The sequence below is a fragment of the Rana temporaria genome, chromosome 1, assembly GCF_905171775.1.
Source record: "Rana temporaria chromosome 1, aRanTem1.1, whole genome shotgun sequence".
Lineage (NCBI taxonomy): Eukaryota > Metazoa > Chordata > Amphibia > Anura > Ranidae > Rana > Rana temporaria.
The window spans coordinates 281,289,468-281,311,965 of record NC_053489.1 but is presented as its reverse complement, the minus strand read 5'-3'; the positions used below and the strand labels follow the sequence as shown (position 1 = coordinate 281,311,965).

At 41.1% G+C, this 22,498-nt stretch overlaps 1 protein-coding gene across 1 annotated transcript in view; it reads right to left on the bottom strand.

The window, feature by feature from the left end:
* The window catches only part of TRPM6 (transient receptor potential cation channel subfamily M member 6), a 253,247-nt gene that overhangs the window by 20,675 nt on the left and 210,074 nt on the right, over positions 1 to 22,498 (bottom strand). Inside the window, exons 38-40 of the mRNA XM_040324943.1 lie at positions 21,149 to 21,354; positions 17,234 to 17,285; positions 12,620 to 12,726 (exon numbers count right to left, since the gene is read on the bottom strand). Coding sequence (XP_040180877.1) covers positions 12,620 to 12,726; positions 17,234 to 17,285; positions 21,149 to 21,354 — 365 coding nt within the window. The remainder of the gene's footprint in view (positions 1 to 12,619; positions 12,727 to 17,233; positions 17,286 to 21,148; positions 21,355 to 22,498) is intronic.

Genomic DNA, 22,498 nt, shown 5'->3' with positions numbered 1-22,498 from the left:
ATTGAAATGTAAAAAAATACAAGGACAAGTATGAACTGTAAAAAAAAAATGTACCATTTATTTTGGTAATAAAAAAAAATTTGATATGCAAAAGTCAGCACTGGAGAGCTTGCTGCCATTTGTGCACAGCCAGGTGTGGCCTGATGTGACTGGTGATCAGTTGGAGGCCAAAATGGGGACTTGAGAGGTTCATTCAGGAAGTCACGCATCAAGGTCTTGGACTCCCCGAGGTCAGAAACTGGAGCAGGGCAGGCAGATGTCACCAGGTTGTGGTACTACAGCAGCCTGAACTCTGGTACACCACATGGAAGTAAGGGAGTCACTTTCTTGATTTCTTCAAGGCCTTCCTTGGTGGCTTCCCTGCAGCCTGCTCTTTCACCTTCTCTGCAGCCTTCTCAGCAGCCTTCCTCTTATGCCTGGCTGGAGGTGGTGCCACAGGGGTAGTACTCATGCCAGGAGGAGGAGTAGACGAAGGTGGTGGAGGATGAGTAGCCGACGGTGGTGGAGGAGGAGGTGGAGGAGGAGGAGGAGCAGTAGAAGGAGGAGGAGCAGTAGAAGGAGGAGGAGTAGAAGGAGGAGGAGCAGTAGAAGGAGGAGTAGAAGGAGGAGGAGCAGTAGAAGGAGGAGCAGTAGAAGGAGGAGGAGTAGAAGGAGGAGGAGTAGAAGGAGGAGGAGCAGTAGAAGGAGGAGGAGCAGTAGAAGGAGGAGGAGCAGTAGAAGGAGGAGGAGTAGTAGAAGAAGAAGAGGAAGCAGAATGTTCAGATGGAGCAGGAGAAGAAGAGGAAGAAGAATGTTCAGATGGAGCAGGAGAAGAAGAGGAAGAAGAATGTTCAGATGGAGCAGGAGAAGAAGAGGAAGAAGAATGTTCAGAAGGAGCAGGAGAAGAAGAGGAAGAAGAAGGTGGGGGAGCTTGAGAAGGAGCAGGAGAAGAAGAAGAAGAAGGTGGGGGAGCTTGAGAAGGAGCATGAGAAAAAGAAGAAGAAGAAGAAGGTGGGGGAGCTTGAGAAGGAGCATGAGAAGAAGAAGAAGGTGGGGGAGCTTGGGAGTTATGTGGTGTGTGAGGATGGGGATGGCGGCAAATCACAGTGTCCTCTGTGAGAAGACCCCTCACCCCCTGATTTGCCAGGGTGATGAGGAGGCCCTCAAAGAGGAGGCGTTGGTCTAATGTCATTTCTGACATTTTGGCCAAAACAACTGTGACAAATCCCTCCTGAGCAGTGGGAGGCTGTTGCAGGGTTGCATGGGCATCCCGAATGAGGGCTAGTGAGGCGTCACGCACCCTTGTATCCCTCACCTGCCTTCTCGGACGCAGACGAAGAGGAGACACCTGGCATCTCGTGCTTGGCCCAGCAACCTCGTGCAACCCACTTGGGCCTGCCACCTCATCCGCTCCACTTGGGCCTGCCACCACGTTACTGATACTTGGGCCTGCCAACACGTCCAAGATACTTGGGCCTGCAGCCTCCTCCAAGCCACTCACCCTGTCCTCCTCCTGCCTGGCATTTTCCTGATCCTCCTGCTGCCTGGTCTCGTCCTGTGTATGGAAAAAAAGTAAAGTTTTACTATTTTTTAACATTTTTGGTTTATTTATTTAAGCTCCTGACTGTTGCATTTTTTTTGGTCACGACTTAGCTAAGCCAATCATTCTGACCCATGTTTTATGGTCAATCACACCACAAAAATTCATGGCCAATACTGACAAATTTTAGGAATAACACTTTTAGATCTAATTTTTATTTACCTTTAATATCTTAATTTACATCTCTTTAACAACATTTGAACACCACATATTTGCACATTGAAAGTACTATATACCTGGCTCCAGCTGGGCAAATCTGGATCTTCATCCAGGATGGAAGGCTGCTGAGAGGGTTCTTCTGCAGAGGGAGCAGCAGGTTGGCTGGAGGGAAGGCTGGAGCTTCTGTGGCTTCTGGGGCGAAGGCTAGAAAGTGACTCCCTAACCTCCAGGTGTTCATCCAGGAAGCTCAGTTTGCTGTAGTACCACAACTTGGGTTTAAATACCCGCCCTGCTCCAGCTCCAGACCTCATCGAAGCCAAGACCTTGTTGCGTGCCTTCCTGTAGGTGCCTCTCAAGGTCCCAATTTTGACCTCCAACTGGTCAGTTGTCACATCAAACCCCACCTGTCTCCGCACAAGTGGGAGCAGGCTCTCCAGTGCAGTTTTGCGCAATTCTCTATTTCGAGAGATGGGGTCTTTGGTGGCCCACAGAACAGGAAGTTCTTGCCACCTATCAATGAAGTTTTCCAAGAAGTCGGGTTGGTTAAAGAGATTCATCTTTTCCTGTCCAAAACCAAGGATAAAAAAATAATGTCACTACACAATCTAGAAAGTCAATTACTCTTTCTCACAAGCTAGCCCTTAAAGGGTCACTAATGGATAACTATATTTTTGGAGGAAATTACTGTTTACAGTGTCTAGAGACATACAAGTGCATACATATAATGTGCCTCTAGTTTCACTTTTGGTTTTAAATTTAGTTATTGTTTCTGTGAAGTAAAGAGACACACAGAACCCAAAAAAAATAAAAGCAGGGCATATTTTAATTTCAAAAATTAGTAGCATTGTTTTGGTTGATTTTTAGACACACAGCTTAGACCACAGTGACAAGCTCCCCTGATAAATTTGAGAGGGAGCAGAACCAGGAAGTGATGATTTATGCAAATGATTACAGCTGCTTAAAAGCAAAAAGGGACAATGAGGACATGAAATCAAGACTGATATAATGTAAAGTTAGTTATTTCTGCCCCAAACAATTTTGGCTTAGTGCTCCTTTAAATGTCTGTCTTTCCTGAATATGCCACTGCTGTCCCAAGTTCGAAGCATACCTACACGCTTGTCGTTCAAACGTCTTTCTTACGCAACCCGGTCGTATGGACGCTACATGTGTTCGAGCCTTATATACACTCCGCACACGACATCCGCCCATGCTTAAAAAAAATTGATGTTTCCCCCCCGCCCCTTATCTTCCGTCGCAAAAACGACAAGGTGGAATTGGCAGCAGATCATGTTGGGTCAGTTCCTAGGAAACAGATGACCAGTTGTGTCGAACTAATAAGCCAGATCTCATCCTCATTTGTGTATGAAACGTTAGTTAGATAAAAGCACTCCGATATAGTTTGGTCAAGACATAAAAGCGACCATTTGCATCATGTTTAAACCGACTTGTTTTTAGAAGACATCCTGATGAGAACCGAGATTGCCCACACAACAGTAGTTGGATCAAAATGCATAATCAAAGCGTTGTTTACGTACGACGGCACTATAGCGGACCATTACCTTCAAATTTCAAACTGGCTATGTTGTAATTTCTGAACCTAAGATGTAGGCCACAAAATCATTCAATCAAGAAAAACATGTAAAATGTAGTTACATACCGGTCTTTGACCCGATCGTTATCTCCGCCGTCTTCCACAAACTGTGAACGCCCCTTTTACTCACGTGGTAGCCCTTTATACACGCGCATGTGGGACTTTACGCACGTCTCCCCGCCCCTGACGTTCATGGTATCGTATTTTCCCCGCCCCTTTTCCATCTTTTTTTTGTTGGAAGCACATGTTGGAGAATATGGCAGCACGGCGAATCAGTTGTAAGGCCTCCAACATGACCTTTGAGGAAATGGTGGAGATGGTCCTCATCCTCAAAGCAGAGGACTACGATGGGAGGCATGGGCCATATAAGTACCCGAACAAGGTCAAGGCCGCAATAATGGAGAAGGTGAGGAGGAGTCTCCATCGCAAATTTGGAGTGAAAAGGTCCAAGGAGCAGATCCGGAAAAGGTGGTGTGACCTTAAGAAACGTGAGCCGAAACAAATGAAGAGGATCAGGAGAGTGATTAGAAGAAGTAAGTTTGTTATATATTTTGTAAGATTTGTTCCGCGCCATGTGTTTTTTATTTCAGGTTGTACTGTAATATTTTTTTTGGCACAATAATTTGTCGTCAAACTGGACGTCCATTCGGAACGACTAAATATTGTGTTTTAAATCCTACAAATTATGACATTTTTTGAAAATTGTGGTGAGATCAATCGTGAAAATTATGTAGATGTGCTATTAAAACCACAAATCTTTTTTTAATAATTAAATATACAGTAAAAGGAGAGTCTGCTCAGCAGTCGGTGACACATGTGGACTCATTTGCATAATTGTTGTCCCCTTTAATAACCCATTTTGGGCTTCACACAGAGCTGAGGTGATCCAGTGTATACTTTGTTGGCTTACATGTTTAAAAGTAGACCAAAGCTACAAGATTTGTCAGGATCTTTGTGAATGCCTTCAATCCTGTGTTTTGCCCTGAGGGGTTTTTCTAAACATCAATAGTCCCAGAAATTTTATAAAGTGAATCATATTCCTCTTTCAGGCCTATAAGCTCTAAAAATCCTGTTTCCATTTTCTTCATTCTCGTAGGGCGTCATGAAGCTTCAACACGGGAGCAAGAAGTCCAGCAAGCCACACCCCCGAGGGATGGTGATGATGCGCAGCCTGCCACCACATCAGGTAAAGTAACATATAACTAACCCAGCTTCAGGTAATGTAGATGTAGGCCTGCCTAATTTAAATAAATTGTTTTGTCCCACATTTCAGGATCAGGTGGTGGCTTGGACAGGCATACAAAACAGATGCTGATCTCGGAAATATGGGCCTGCAGAGAAGAGGTGGAGGAGATACATTTGGCCAACAGAAAAAATAATGAAAGAGCAAGGAGGGTGGAAACTAAATTAAAAAATTTATTGGATGTTTTGGGGAGAGTCTGAATCTGAAAAAAATACCAAAAAAAAATTTAAATAGCAGATTTTGAAGTTTATTTAATAAAAAAAAAAATAATAAAACCAGATTTTAGACTTTATTTAATAAAAAAAAAACCAAAAAAAAAATAAAACCAGATTTTAGACTTTATTTAATAAAAAAAAAACAAAAAAAAAAATAAAACCAGATTTTATACTTTATTTAATAAAAAAAAAAACAAAAAAATAATAAAACCAGATTTTATACTTTATTTAATAAAAAAAAAAAAAAAAAAATAATAAAACCAGATTTTATACTTTATTTAATAAAAAAAAAAAAAAAATAATAATAAAACCAGATTTTATACTTTATTTAATAAAAAAAAAAAAAAAAATTACAAAAATGATTGTATATTGTATGAGAAAAATCACCCACAAAAATACAAAAATGATTGTATATTGTATGAGAAAAATCACCCACAAAAATACAAAAATGATTGTATATTGTATGAGAAAAATCACCCACAAAAATACAAAAATGATTGTATATTGTATGAGAAAAATCACCCACAAAAATGATTGTATATTGTATGAGAAAAATCACCCACAAAAATACAAAAATGATTGTATATTGTATGAGAAAAATCACCCACAAAAATGATTGTATATTGTATGAGAAAAATCACCCACAAAAATACAAAAATGATTGTATATTGTATGAGAAAAATCACCCACAAAAATGATTGTATATTGTATGAGAAAAATGACCAAAAAAAATACAAAAATGATTGTATATTGTATGAGAAAAATGACCAAAAAAAATACAAAAATGATTGTATATTGTATGAGAAAATATACCAAAAATTTTTGTAGGGTATTTATGAAAAAATAAAAATAAATAAATTAAGAAAATAAAGAGCTTTTGAACCTCAAAAAAGTGTGTGGTGTTTTTCATAAAATACGTAAAATTTTCTATGTGTTTGGTTTGGGGGTCACCTGGGAAATGTTTGCTAGTTGATAATGAAAATACACTTAGTTACACTTAGTAAAGAACTCCAAACAACACAAGCAAGACATAACAAGTTTAGAAAAAAGATTATGATTTATTTTTTTGAAAGCTACAATTATGGCAAATTTGATTGAGATGGTATTGCCCCCCTACCCATGAAATAGTCCATGTATTTGTCCCGGACTTCACGGGCACTCTGGGGGGGCAGTCCTGTGTGGCCAGCTTCAAGGCCCGCCAAAGTTTCTGCAGGGGTCAAATGTTGTGCCTCGGGCCCAACCAGGGCCATATAATTTGGAGATTGTCTCCGCAAAAAATTGTGGAGAATGCAGCAGGCAAAAATAATAGTATTCCACTTATATTCCGCCATGTGGAGAGAGGTGAGGAAAAGGCGGAACCGGCTGGCCATGATGCCGAAAGCGTTCTCAACCACTCTACGTGCTCGGCCCAGCCGGAAATTAAAGACACTCCTCTCTGGGGTGAGGGTGCGCTGAGGGAATGGCCTCATAAGATGGGGTCCCAGGGCAAACGCTTCATCAGCCAGGAAAACAAATGGCAGGCCTTCTACATTCTGGTCATCCGGTGGCAATGACAGATCATCATCCTGAAGGCGAAGCGCGAACTCCGTCTGCCTGAAGGCTCCCCCATCCGATACCCGTCCATTCATCCCGACATCCACAAAAAGGAATTCATACTGTGCTGACACCACCGCCATCAGCACAATACTGTTGAACCCCTTATAATTAAAGAACTGGGATCCTGAACGGGGTGGAGGCACGATGCGGACGTGCTTCCCGTCGATGGCTCCCCCGCAGTTGGGGAAGTTCCATCGGGTCTGGAAGTCCAAAGCCACAGACTGCCACTCCTGTGGTGTGGACGGAAGCTGGGGAAGAAAAAAAGAAAAAATTAGCCACATAACCTTGCAAGCAGATTATACAAAGACATTATAAGCATTATAACATTTCTGGGAACTAGCATATTATATCTAAATATATTTAGCCAATTAACACATTAAACACCCCCTCTGATGGGCCAATGCCCAAGTTTGGGGGAGGGCTAGATGAGTTTGGGAGTACTAAAAAAAATTAATTTTGATTATTGGTGAACATAGACTTTACAACACATTTTGGAGGGGAGGGCTAGATGAGTTTGGGAGTCCTAAAATTTCAATAAAAAAAAAAAAAATATTGGGGAACATAGACTTTACAACACATTTTGGAGGGGAGGGCTAGATGAGTTTGGGAGTCCTAAAATTTAAATAAAAAAAAAAAAAATATTGGGGAACATAGACTTTACAACACATTTTGGAGGGGAGGGCTAGATGAGTTTGGGAGTCCTAAAATTTAAATAAAAAAAAAAAAAATATTGGGGAACATAGACTTTACAACACATTTTGGAGGGGAGGGCTAGATGAGTTTGGGAGTCCTAAAATTTAAATAAAAAAAAAAAAAAATATTGGGGAACATAGACTTTACAACACATTTTGGAGGGGAGGGCTAGATGAGTTTGGGAGTCCTAAAATTTAAATAAAAAAAAAAAAAATATTGGGGAACATAGACTTTACAACACATTTTGGAGGGGAGGGGGGGGACATTACAATGGATATAACACAATACATTGGGAAGTGACTAGACTAGGTAGGTTGGGGCCCAGGATAGCATGCTGGGGAGGTAAGTGATGGAAAATATGCATGTAGGCCAAAAAAGGGGCATCAAAGTTTACATCATGCATGGGGGCAAAGGGGACATTCACAGCATATTCCAGACATGGTAATTAGGGAAGGAGGAGATAACTACAAGACATTAGCATACATTATAGACATAAAATGTGATATTAAAGGAGAAAACTTACCCTCATATATTCCTCCTGCAGAACCTGGATGATGGCAGAGCAGGTGTCAGGAATGATGAGGCCCAGAGCCTGGGGGGAGATGCCCGTGGAGAACTTTAAGTCCTGAAGGCTTCTCCCAGTTGCCAGATAACGGAGGGTGGCAACTAGCCTCTGCTCAGCACTGATGGCTTCCCGCATAACGGTGTCCTGCCTGGTAATATAGGGGGACACCAAAGCCAACAGGTGCTGAAAGACGGGATCAGACATCCTCAGGAAATTCCTGTAATCAACAGGATTATTTTCCTGAAGCTCCCGCAGCAAAGGCATGTGAGAGAATTGGTTCCTACGGAGCAACCAATTCTTGGTCCATGAACGTGTCCTCCTCCTGTTCATGAACTCCTCATTGTCTAGGTCATAAACAAACAGACCTATAGACAGAAGATGCTTAGCACGAAGTCGGCGACGACTAGGTGCCTGCAACATGGCTACAAGGCTAGTTACGAACGACAAATCAGAATTGCACTAAACAGACCGCAGTGAAGAACAGCAAGACCTATGAAGAACGACCCTGACAATGAAAAACGCGGGGACAGGACCGCAATGTAAAACAATACGACCTGACCGCACGTCTCGATTGCCTAGATACGACCCACACAAGTACAAACTGAACGGCAGAGATCAATCTGAAAGCACAAAGACTGAAAAGCACGAATCGTCACTCACCAAACTTTTACTAACACGCGTAAACACGGAATCAGCAAAAGGAGCCCCAAGGGTGGCGCCAACAAAATCAAACCTCCCCTTTATAGTCGCGTCATACGTCGTGAGCGTCATCGCGCCGGAGAACGACAAGATTTTGGTATGTTACGTGTGTACGCAAAGCAAGCCTGCCGAGCTTCTCGACAAGTTCAACAAGGAACTCGTCGAGGAACTCGACGGGCTTGGCACGTCGAGTTTCTCTGTCGTGTGTACGAGGCCTGACACAAATGAACAAAACAGCACAAAACAGCACAAAACGTAGCTTTGAAAAAAGCTCTTGGGTCTATTGCTTTGAAAAAAGCAGTTGATATACTGGAAAAGATCCACTGGAATCACTAAATAGCAATGCTGGTGATGATCTAAATCAATCAGGAACAAAGACACAGGAAAACAGGAACACAGAAACAGCCTCCACACTCTCTAGCCAGCTTCTGAATCTGCAATGAAATGGTGCTGGGAGTGAGCTTATATAATGTCCATGCAGGCAGGTTCCTATTGGTTGCTAACCTCTGACGAGTGTGGAAGGAGAACTCTGATTGGCTCTGATGCAAAAGGGCGGAGCAAATAATCGCGCAATATTCCTATTGCCGAATATTCGCATTGCGAATATTCGGCAATATAAAATGATCGCTTTAGCTACTCGGCCCAAGGTCTCTAATCATACCAGCAATGCTTTTAGACGTCTATGGAGATCACTAGGATGTGATCTGTTTTAAAAATGAAACTGTAAAAATCGCTCTGATGCGGAAGATCAGGGCGAGGAAAATAATCGCGCGATATTGCGTTTGCCGAATAATCGCATTGCGATCTTTCTGGAAAATTCAATGAACGCTTCAGCTACTCGGCCCAGGGTCTCTAATGATACCAGCAATGCTTTTAGACGTCGATGGAGATATCTAGGATGTGATCTGTTTTAAAAAAAAATTGTAAAAAATCGAATATTCGGAATTGCGAATATTCACCGCGAATTTCGAAATATAGCGCGATTTCTCGAATATGCTATATTCGAGTCGAATATTCGCAATGCGAATATTCGTGAGCAACACTATTGCAGATCAGACGTGCACAACGGTCAGGAGTAATTCTTGACCATTCCTCTTTACAGAACTGTTTCAGTTCAGCAATATTCTTGGGATGTCTGGTGTGAATTGCTTTCTTGAGGTCATGCCACAGCATCTCAATCGGATTGAGGTCAGGACTCTGACTGGGCCACTCCAGAAGGTGTATTTTCTTCTGTTTAAACCATTCTGTTGTTTATTTACTTCTATGCTTTGGGTCGTTGTCCTGTTGCAACACCCATCTTCTGTTGAGCTTCAACTGGTGGACAGATGGCCTTAAGTTCTCCTGCAAAATGTCTTGATAAACTTGGGAATTCATTTTTCCTTCAATTATAGCAATCCGTCCAGGCCCTGATACAGCAAAGCAGCCCCAAACCATGATGCCCCATGCCCTCATCCATACTTCACAGTCTGGATGAGGTTTTGATGTTGGTGTGCTGTGCCTCTTTTTCTCCATGCATAGTGTTGTGTGTTTCTTCCAAACAACTCAACTTTGGTTTCATCTGTCCACAGAATATTTTGCCAGTACTGCTGTGGAACATCCAGGTGCTCTTGTGCAAACTGTAAATGTGCAGCAATGTTTTTTTGGACAGCAGTGGCTTCCTCTGTGGTATCCTCCCATTAAATCCATTCTTGTTTAGTGTTTTACTTATCATAGATTCGCTAACAGGGATGTTAGGATATGCCAGAGACTTTTGTAAGTCTTTAGCTGACACTCTAGGATTCTTCCTCACCTCATTGAGCAGTCTGCGCTGTGCTCTTGCAGTCATCTTTGCAGGACGGCCACTCCTAGGGAGAGTAGTAGCAGTGCTGAACTTTCTCCATTTATAGACAATTTGTCTTACTGTGGACTGATGAACAGCAAGGCTTTTGGAGATACTTTTATAACCCTTTCCAGCTTCATGCAAGTCAACAATTCTTAATCATAGGTCTTCTGAGAGCTCTTTTGTGCGAGGCATCATTCACATCAGGCAATGCTTCTTGTGAAAAGCAAATACCGAACTGGTGTGTGTTTTTTATAGGGCAGGGCAGCTGTAACCAACACATCCAATCTCATCTCATTGATTGGACTGCAGTTGGCTGACACCTTACTCCAATTAGCTCTTGGAGATGTCATAAGTCTTGGGGTTCACATACTTTTTCCACGTGCACTGTGAATGTTTACATGGTGTGTTTAATAAACACATGGTAATATTTAATTCTTTGTGTGTTATTAGTTTAAGCAGACTGTGATTGTCTATTGTTGTGACTTAGGTGAAGATCAGATCACATTTTATGACCAATTTGTGCAGAAATCAATATCATTACAAAAGGGTTCACATACTTTTTCTTGCAACTGTATGGTATACTGTTGTATACTGTATAGACCAGGCATCAATAAACGCCATTTAGGAGATGCTTCGTTGTCCCAGCCTTCTTACAGCAGAGCAGAGAGCAGGAGGCAGGACAGCTCTGGATAGAGGGTGGGAGCAGGACCTGCTGGAGTTATTGACTGGTTGCCAGAGTGAAGAGTTGTCCTAGCAACCAATCACCAGCTTGGCAATATAGCAGGTTAACTCCAGCGGCTTCGGCTCCTGCCCTATATCCAGTGCTATCCTGCCTTCCGCTCTCTGCTCTGTGTACCTGTGTATGGTAAGACAGTGAAGGGGGTCAGAGGACATGGGTGGGGAGGGGGATGATGTGAAGTGCCAGAGAAATACATGGTTGTTGGGGGGCATTAATGTGAAGGGGGCAGAGGACATGGACAGACTGAATATACACAACACAACACTTAAATGGGCAGAGGACATGGCTGTTGTGGGGTGATGTGAAGGGGGGCAGAGGATGTGTCTGTGGGAGGGGGTGATGTGAAAGGGGGGCAGAGGACACTGCTGTGGGGGGGTCATGTGATCGAGGGCCAGAGGACAACCCTGTGGGGGGGTGATGTAAAAGAGGACCAGAGAACACCACTGTGGGGGGTGATGTGAAGGGGAGCAGAGGACATCACTCTGTGAGGGTAATGTGAAAGTGGCAGAGGACACAGCGGTGAAGGGGAAACTGTGACACAAAGTGGGGGACTGTGATGTAAAGGGGGGTTGTGATATGTAGGGGGGACTGAGGACATTGATGTAAGAAAGGGAGTGGTATATAAGAAAATGGGGCTGTGATGTAAAGGATCGCACAAATATGTGATTCGGACCGTGGCTGGAAAAAAGTTTTACTGATCGGACCTCTGTGAATGTGAATTTACAGATCTATTTTTGTGTTGAAAGTATGACATTACCTGGACCTATCTGAGATCATTCCAGTCTTTGTATAGAAGCCTTTTTGGGATTTAACAGAACCATGAATCTCACACAGTTGTTTCCTAGACTGTATATAATTATTGTAAACAGAAATCCCATTTAGTATGTACTGAGTGTATTTATTAATCACAGAAGCCAAAATGTATTCTAAGGACAAAATCTGTGCTTCGGTAAGTGGGTATGTTTATTTTTAGTGAATTAGGAAATTGTTGGCATTATTTGAGTGTATAAGAAATGAACAGCATGTAATAGCCCTTGGTAGCATCACTTCTGAGGAGCATAATACAAAAGATAAAGCGTTACAAAAACTAGATTTCTTAGACCCACTTCAAAAGGTCTGCAATTACAAGTATAAAAACATACAGCAAACGCCCTTGAGGTTAACAAGCATCTCTAATGAAAAGGTGGGACTGCATGACTCTGCCTCGCCAAAGATAAACTGGATATAAGATCCGCATGATCTTAGCAAAACTCCAGAGGGAAGCCGGGACTTAAAATAAGAGACAGGGATAAAGAGTTTAATAACGGAATTGTTAACACCGCGCGCGCCCTTCTGACACGGTAGGGGTCACTTTAATATAATTTTGTGTTGCATGGCTGGTTATGGCAGCACTGGTGCTAGACTTCTTCTTAAAAATGATTGACAGGCCAAGGGCAGAGAGGCAGGCGCGCAGCAGCTGTACTTAATAGACTCAGCAGCAATGAAAGACTGTCTCATCATGTGCCTCATTTAATGTAAAAGTGTCAATGCTGTTTAATCTCTTCTCTGAGCAGCTCTTAAGTAAATCCCCTCCTAAACTCCTCACAGAATATTTTTATAATCTTGAAAGCAGAATGTCAGCACTGCACTGGAAATTAAACAGAAGTTACACATTTCAACAACATAATGAGCATAAAAAAGTGTTGATGGTAGTATAATCAAACAATTATAACACATACCAGGAAGTTTAAGCTTCCTGCAGCAGGAGTTGCAGCAGTGTTTGGAAACAAAGTTTGTAAGTGCGTCTTCTCCTAAATTGGCTGGCCCAAACACCATACCTCTTGACCTGTAGAAACAAACGTAAAGTGTCAAAAATCACCAAATCCCTTATTAAGAAAGAGTGAAGTTTGTATACCTACACTGCGGGCACTTCACATAAGCTCCGAATCTGACAGGAAAGCTGAAAATCCCAGCTATGGTTAATGGGATCTGCTGTTCAAAATGTTTAATAGATATCAACAATACTGCTTGAAACGTATACAGCAGAAAAACATGACACTGCTTTTTAATGCTGGGAAGCTTTAAAATACTCAGATGGGTCACATACCACAGCTGAAGCAAATATAACATGTGCAAAACAATCCAAAATCTAATTAGTATTAATAATGCATTTTTACATGTTCTGGGAAATTAGCTTAACCGCGTTCCAACGGCATTTTGACATTGTTACATAAGGCTAGATTGTCACATAGCCCCTCCCCTATTTCTACCCAGCAGACAGAACACAAAAGCAGAAGCCCCTCTTTCTGTGACTTTACCACCAACTGCCATCTACATGGGCACATTCCTACCTATCTTCACTTTCCTTTTTACTAAAGAATACTTTACTCCATGCCTCAATCGGTGACTCTCTCAGTACATCACTGTCACTTTTTCATTGGTTCTAAAAAAACAATGCCCACATCTTTTTATCAATATGCTTCCACAAGCACTGCCTGGTTATTTTTCTTATAAATACACATGTTTGCCAGAACACACCATCAATCCTGAATTGCAGTCCAAACTTTTATTGTAGAGAGATCACATCACAATAGAATAAGTGCAAACTTTCTGAGCCACGCAGGACCCCTTCGTCAGGCATGTGATGATGAAGTCAAGAGCCATGGTGTTCTGGCGAACATGTGTGTTTGTGTGTGATGTATCCAGTGTCCAACTGGTGATCGCTGCAGCACCTGCTACAGAGGAACCTGTAACCCAGGAACGTGTGCGATGGAAATATAGACAAGACTGGTTATTTTTCTTGGGATGTCATGTTACCATTGGGAAATTTACCAATCTTGGTATCTTTCAGAATATGATGCTGATCAGTTTTAAGCATCTGGTGGCATCTTTGAGTAATATGTGTGGCTTCTTTTATTTTTGGATTTAACACTTTTAGAAACAACCTTGCTGGGCTTTATGCTAAAGCTGGTAGAGGGAGTAGAGAAACTCATTCAATGAATTTTCCCAGAATGCACCTCTTGAGTGCTAGAGGCAATCCCATAGTCCATTGTAGCAATAGACTGGTTTGCGCAAAAGTTATAGGCCCGGATTCAGAAAGCACTTACGCCGACGTATCTTTATATACGCCGCATAAGTGCACAGATGCGCCGTCGTATCTATGCGCCTGATTCTTAAAGCTAGATACACCTGAATTGTGGCTTCATCCGACCGACGTAAGTTTCCTACGCCGTCGGAGCCTGGGCGCATATTTACGCAGGCCGCAAGGGGCGCTTCCATTGATTTACACGTCGAATATGCAAATGACCGAGATATGCCGATTCACGAACGTACTTGCGCCCGTCGCTGTAATCTTTGCCGTTTACGTAAGGCGTACGTCCGGCGTAAAGTTAAGCCTCATAAAGCTGGGGTAAGTCATGTTAGGGTATGGACCAGGGAACAGCCGTCGTATTTTACGTCGTTTACGTAAGTCGTACGTGAATGGGGCTGGGCGTAGGTTACGTTCACGTCATAGGTATTGAGCCGTCGTATCTTAGGGAGTATATGCGACGTGATTCTGAGCATGCGCGAGCATGCGCCGTTCGTTCGGACCTTCATTTGCATGGGGTCATGCTTCATTTTAATAGATCACGCCCACTTCCTTCCTACTTTGAATTAGGCGGGCTTATGCCGACCAATTTACGTTACGCCGGCACAACAAAGGGAGCAAGTGCTTTGTGAATACTGTTCTTACCTCTCTATGCTATGTTGGCGTAGCGCATTTGAGATGTGCTACGCCGCTCTAAAGATGCGCCGATCTACGTGAATCTAGCCGATAGTGTTTACAAAACAGGGGATAGTTTTATGGCATTTTTCTTAATATTTTTTTTTACTAGTAATGGCGGCAATCAGCGATTTTTTATCGGCACTGCAACATTATGGCGGACACTTTGGACACTTTTGACACATTTATGGGACCATTGGCATTTTTATAGCGATCAGTGCTATAAAAATGCTTTGATTACTATAAAAATGCCACTGGCATTGAAGGGGTTAACACTAGGGGGGGGGAGGAAGGGGTTAATCATGTTCCCTGGGTGTGTTCTAACTGAAGGGGGGTGGACTGACATGGGGAAATGACAAATCGCTGTTCATACATTGTATGAACAGACGATAGGTCATTTCCCCCCCTGACAGGACCGGGAGCTGTGTGTTTACACACACAGCTCCCGGTTCTCGCTCTGTAACGAGCGTGCGCCCCTATTGGCTGCTCGGCGAGATGACGTATAGCTACGTGATCTCACCCAGCAGAGCCGACCTGCCTCCGTATAACTGCGGTGACTGGTCGGCAAGCAGTTAAAGAGACAATTTTTATTTATTTTTTTCAAACCAGATGAGTGAGGGGAAGATGGCCCGCACCTGGCTCCATACCATTGCAGGGCGGAAGCGACATTAATAAAATGTCACTTCCGTGCATAGCTCTTAGAGAGACAATTTGTATTTATTTTTTTCAAACCACATTTTTTTTTATTGCATTTTAGTGTAAATATGAGATCTGAGATCTTTTTGACTTCAGATCTCATATTTAAGAGGTCCTGTAATGCTTTTTTTCTATTACAAGGGATGTTTACATTCCTTGTAATAGGAATAAAAGTGACACTGTTTTTTTATTATAAAAGAACAATATAAAAATAAAAGGTAAAATAAATTAGATTTTTTTTTAAAATGTGCCCCGTCCCGCCGAGCTTGCGCACAGAAGCGAACACATACGTTCAAACCACACATGTGAGGTAACACCGCTATGGGTAGAGCGAGAGCAATCATTCTAGCCTTAGACCTCGTCTGTAACTCAAAACATGCAACCTGTCGAATTTTTTAAACGTTGCATGTGGAGATTTTTAAGGGCAAAAGTTTGTCGCCATTCCACAAACAGGCGCAACTTTGAAGTGTGACAGGTTGGGTATCAATTTACTCGGCATAACATCATCTTTCACAATATAAAAAAAAATTAGTCTAACTTTACTGTTGTCTTATTTTTTAATTCAAAAACGTGTATTTTTTTCCAAAAAAGTGCGCTTGTAAGACCACTGTGCAAATAAGGTGACAAAAAGTATTGCAACGACTGCCATTTTATTCTCTAGGGTGTTAGAAAATATATATATATATATATATATATATATATATATATATATATATATATATATATATATATATATATATATATAAATATATATATATATATATAATGTTTGGGAGTTATAAGTAATTTTCTAGCAAAAAAAAATGATTTTAACATGTAAACAACAAGTTTGAAAAATAGGCTCGGGGCTGAAGTGGTTAAGCTTTAAATGTTACATTTACATCATTGTGCAAACAGAAAAACGTACTTATCTTACCTCTCTCTCTCTCAGTGTGAATGTTAATGTGCAGGTGCTTGTAGGAGGGTAGTACAAAGAATGATTGAGGTACTTTTTTAAAAATTCATGCAAGTATTCTAATGAATATATTAGTGGATTTTTTATTTTTTATATATATCTGCTTACACATACAGTTTAATGATGTAAGTACATCCTTCTTTTATTGACTACTATGTTATCTGCCTGTATACTGAAATTGTACTATTCATATTAAAAATGCAGTGATACCAGATGCAAATCACTGGCACCTATAATTCTTTCTAACGCAAGTTCATGGATGCACAGCATATACAGCATCTGGCACATGAAACTCTTGTTCTGCTGTCATTCATGTAATGTGCATTGTCTTTAGCTTGGAAGCGCAGACTCTCTGGGAATGTTGTAATTTCATGCAACACAAGTGGAAACTATTTAATTAGTCCAATAACAAAGTGGTATAGACAACAACAGCTCGTCTCCAACTCAGAAAGGTCCCAGGGTACAATCTCAGCTCTCCCTCAGATACCAGATGAGAGTTCCCAGGAGGCACTGCAATTCTACTCACTGAAGACAACTTGTTTCTCCTCACAAATAAAAGGATGTTCATGAAACCAAAGAGTCTCACATAAAGTAGGCTGTGTCTGCCACAGCGACAGAGAAAGAAAAATAATGACAGCAGTAATTTCACGGATGCTCTACTAATTTGTGCGGTTGTGTTAGTCTGTCATCCGGTAACATGGAAATATAGATGTTCTAGCTGATTACACTCACAATTGTTCCAATTACTCAAACAGTAAAACACTTTTAAATATACTGTGCTTGTTTAATTGTGGATTAAGACAGGCAGTCTGTGATGTGAAAGGCAGCAATCTGCAGAAAACCGTCCGTGATGAGGACAGATGGACAGACAATCTCTACTGAACGCTACATCGGCTTTTGTATTTTCAGTGGCAGCTTGTAAAATAAGATTAAACTTACTGCTTGTCTTCCGGTTTAATAACAGATGGATCTGTAAGATTTTCCCCAACACCTGTAAGAAAAATATATACAGTTCATGAATACTGGCCTTTAGAAATGAGCAGTGAGGGTTGTTTTAATGAATGGTGGTGAGGCAGTTAAAAAATTAAAAAAATGACGAAGCTTTGTCAACATTGAGCCATTAATGTACAGTTCAACAAAAGAAGGAGACTCCAGATTAATTTCAGGGTCACCCTTCAATAATGATTGTTTATGAAGTGCCGAAATGTTGGTGAAATCATTGATGGCCGCTTTACTACACAATGACTGATGTCACTATGATCCAGTATTCTGTTCAGGTTTCTTTATGCATACTACATATACATGGAAACATCAATCGTTATCTTATCATTTCATACTGTAAACAGGATTATGAAGTGGAATAATAAGCCCTTAATATTTCAGCTGTGTTGTAGTTTGGTCAATTTTCTATATAGATAGTACCCCCCCCCCCCAAATATGTTTTAATATCTTTTAATTACCAAATTGTTTTTTTTGTTTTTTTTATGGTAGGTCTAAAAACCCTACAGACAATAGGTGGCATAGAGAAGAGATTCCGAACAGTAAATTGTAAAAAGCCACTTTGGATTTATACATGGGAAGCCAGATAAAGCTGCCATGGTAGAAAATCCTTTAAAGAGAGAGAGAGACATCTGCTGTATATATCAAGTACATGCAGTTTAGGATTTCTATTTTTGATAATATTAAAAGATTTTATGAAACCTTTCACTTAACTTAAGCGAGATGTTTAAGGTTACACAGAGGCCCAAATGTAGTGATAAAAAAAATTTGTTGTCTTGACATATTGTCAATTTTTTTTTTGGTTTGAAGCTCTGCAAATTTTAAATGTTGCAATAACATGCGTTGAGGCACCCTGCATTAAGGCAGCTAATTCATTTTGAATACAGCACCTTAAAGTGTATGTAAATCCTGCATATGCCATTCTATTTTTTGCTCCATTTGGTCTTCTAAATATACCAATAAAAGCAGTTTGTTATGTCTATTCAATAAGTGCAAAAAAATTTTGTTTATTCTGCAGGAAATCTAGTGCTGTTCTGCATCATGGCACCTTTACAGTGTTATCTCAAGCAGCATTATCAGCTCTGGGATTTGTAGCCCTAATACACTTTGGGCCAGATTCAAGTACAAATGCGGCGGCGTAACGTATCGTCTTTACGTTACACCGCCGCAAGTTTTTCTCGTAAGTGCTTGATCCACAAAGCACTTGAGTATAAACTTGCGGCGGAGTAACGTAAAGACGTCCGGCACAAGCCCGCCTAATTCAAATGGGGCGTGTACCATTTAAATTAGGCGCGCTCCCACGCCGAACGTTATGCGCATGCTCCGTTAGTAAATTTCCCGACGTGCTTTGCGCGAAATTACGGCGCCCCGACGTGTTTGTGAATGGCGACGTGCGTAACGTACTTACGCCGAAATTTATTTTTTTATTTGACGCGGGAACGACGGCCATACTTTAACATGGCTGGTGCAAAGTTAAGCCATGAAAAAGATTGCTTAACTTTGCGACGGGAAAAAACGACGTTACGCACGCGAGTAGCTTCGTGGATCGCCGTAAAAGCTAATTTGCATACCCGACGCTGGAAAACAACGCAAACTCCACCCAGCGGTGGCCGAAGTATTGCAGCCTAAGATCCGAAGGCGTACGAAGCCGTAAGCCTGTCGCATCGTAGCCAAAAGCCATCGTATCTTGTTTGTGAATCACAAATTAAGATACGACGCTGCAAATTTGAAAATACACCGGAGTATCAGTAGTTACTCGGCGTATTTGTTCTGTGAATCTGGCCCTTTGTGTCTTAAAGTGGTAGTGAACTCTGTTCAACCACTTGCATCTACAGGCAAGCCCATAGTAAGGCTTACCTGTTGGTACTGTGAATATTAGGAGATATTTAGAGTGCATACAGACAGTGATGTTACCGGCGCATGCACTCTGAAGGTCTGGCATACAGTACCAGACCTTCAGACCCCATGTCATAAACGGTGTATGCGCACGGGAGAGACATCATCGTGCCCCTGACCACTCATGAAGCCAGAGGATGCAAACCCGGAAGGAAGACCAGGAAAATATGTCAGTCCTCTCAGCGGTGACAGGGTGGCGCTGGAGGGCTTAGTTCTAAGGTAAGTCTCTTATAATGTGCTAGTATGCGATGGATACTAGCATATTATGACAATGCCTTTTTTTCATCCACTGCGGTTTACTACTGATTTAAAATGACCACACTGAATCTTCATATAGACAGTACAATGAGAGAGAGTAGTCACCCTAGAACAGGAAGTGTGTTAGTGGAAAAATGATGTGAAAAAACCTGAAAAAATAAGTTATCCCAGTCTAGATGTCTCAATGTTTTATGGTTGTTAGGTTTAATCACACACTGTCTTTCGCTGCTAACTGGCTATTACTAACTTGTCTACCTCTGCCTTCCGGAGTTTTCATTTTTATCATACACAGAGTAAGACCATCCTTGCTGTACCAGAAGAAGTAATACTTCAAAGCAGAGGTACCAGAAAAGAACCATAGTAGAGAAACCTTATATCTTGTGATTTTACACATTGGTATCTTCCAAATGCAGAACTATTCAGTTTGGGTAGACTTATGGCCCGTACACACGATCCGAATATCGGACGAAAACGATCGTCCGATGAAGAATCGTACGATTTTCGGATCGTGTGTACACTACTTTCGAGAGCCGATCACGACCGTTCATCTGATATTATTCGATTGGACATGCACGAAAATTTTCCTCGTACGATGTAAGATCGTACGATTTTCGTTTAGTCGGTACAGTTGTCGTCCGACAATACAATACAAATACATTACAACACATGACATCACTTCCGATTATTTTTTTCGGTCGTACGAGAATTTTCGTGACTTTAATAACCTATTTCATTTTACTTGTGACTATTAAACGAAAAAAGTCGTACGATCCGTCGTACGATATTCGGATCGTGTGTACGGGCTATTACCCATGAACCAACATAATATTTAGAAATGGTTGTTAACTTGCTGGCTAAATCTTAAAGTCACCACAGGGTCTTCCCAACTGTAAAGGAACCCCAGCCAACCGCTGTGGTTCCCCCAGGCAACCTGTAGGTTTTTCACACCCCAGCCACTGTACGCATCTGAGCATCTAGTGAGTTCCGCACTGCTTCTGTTGGTTGGTTGGTTTGGTTCTTTCCACTGTCTCATACGTCATGATTGGATGTACAAAATGATGGGAGGAACCACAGTGGCCCGGCGAGGAGTGCAAGCATTCAACTCATTTAGTCAAATATTTTCAGCAACTGGAGAACAGAGAAGCAGCAGCTTTTCCTTACATGCAAAGGTGGCCAAATAAACATGGGCTTTTTGTAAAAGTGACCTTGTGGCAAGAGGGTCAATATACCAAGAACATCAGTAGACAAATTGCACAATTATTGTGTATTTAATTTGGATGTAATTAGCCTAACTCCAGCAAAATATTTTTTTCTCTAGTTTTGAATAGAGGAAAATCTTCCTTCACTTCCTATGCCTGTTACACCAGGGCAAGACATGTGTGAAACAGTTGTCAGTGGACAGAGAGGCCTAGACAAGAAGCTAGTTTTGACAGCAAATCTTCTCAACAGGGACATGGACACTAATAAACACATGACATGGTCTCTAGCCCCCATCTGATCTATCCAAAACAAAATAAAAGGTTTTGGTGGGCTTCAAAACAAATGATTGTATCCCAACAAAGAACTGTCATTAACAACATAATTTTATTTCTGTTTCTTCTGTCTCTCATTCTAACAACTTTATTCATGAACTTCATGTTCCATGGATCTTTGACTTCTCTTTGTTGTACATAGATGTCATTTAAAAAGTACAAACATTACCTTGCAGGTCCAGAACAAGCAGTTCTCCTCTTGTATATTCATACGTCCAGTGAGAAAAGGATAAAAGGGCCTCCTCCAATAAAGTAGTGGGGGTGATTTCATCGCCATTGTTGTTGTTATATTTCCGAAATTCTCCAGTCAAGTATTTTTCTATTGTCAGCCATTGGTTTGCAGAATGACAATAGATAAGAAAGACTTCTAAGAACCTGAAATCACAATAAAACTGGTTCAGGAATCGTATTCATAACTAGTTACATAAGTGACCTTTACATTATAAAGCGCAGAGCATTGTTTCAAATATACCTTTTGTGAGATAATATGCTGCACATGAAAAGATGTCTGAATGTCCATCATTTATTTTGAAAATAAATCTATTTAGCATAACTTCAAAAATGTGAGAATTTGTTCATTTACAACGCAGTTTGCATAAATTGAACTGCTTTAGTAAAATAGAATTCCATAAAGGATTTTCAAGTTAACAATGTAACTACATTTTTAGCAAGGCTGCCCTTGAAATGTTACCGTGAATGTGAAATTCATCTTGGCATTAACTAAAATGGACCTCAGTAAATATAAAACCATCCTATCAAACAATATAAATGCTGTTCTGTTATAGAAAGAAGAGTTTGTTACCACAAACTTTCCAAACTTAAGAAAATTGGTTGTCATAATTTCAGAATTCTAATGCCGCCTACACACGACCGTTATTTATGTCATGGAAAAAAAAACAAAGTTTTTCTCGACGTGAAGCCTCTCAAGCCTGCTTGCATAAACACACTCGTAATAAAAAATGCTCGAGTAAAGCTCTGTGACGTACAACACGTATGACGGCACTATAAAGGGGAAGTTCCATTCGAATGGCGCCACCCTTTGGGCTGATTATGCAAATTTCCCTTCTCATAACTTACTTCTGAGCATGCGCATTTTTTCCCCCCGTCGTTAAAGCCTACACACGACCATTTTTCATGACGATAAAAAAGGCGAAGGTGAAAACGGCGAGAAAAAATAGATCAGGTTCTAAATTTTTAATGCCCATTTTTCTCATCGTGAAAAATGCTCTGGAGCCTACACACGATCGTTTTTCACAACCAATTTAAAAAATTGCATTTTTCTCGTCATGAAAAATGGTCATGTGTACGCGGCATAAGACCTTTGTTTCTCTCCAGTAATCAACATAGGTCTGTAGGTGCGCGACTAATGGTTCAGAAAAAGTGTAACCATAATAACCCCAGATGGAAACAAAAACACTCATCGGGATCCCTTGTAAAAATTGTGAAAGGTGGTCTAGTTGGTCTTGTCAGCCTGTCCTGGCCTGTTTACCATTATCATTGAAAGTGAAAGTAAAGTAGC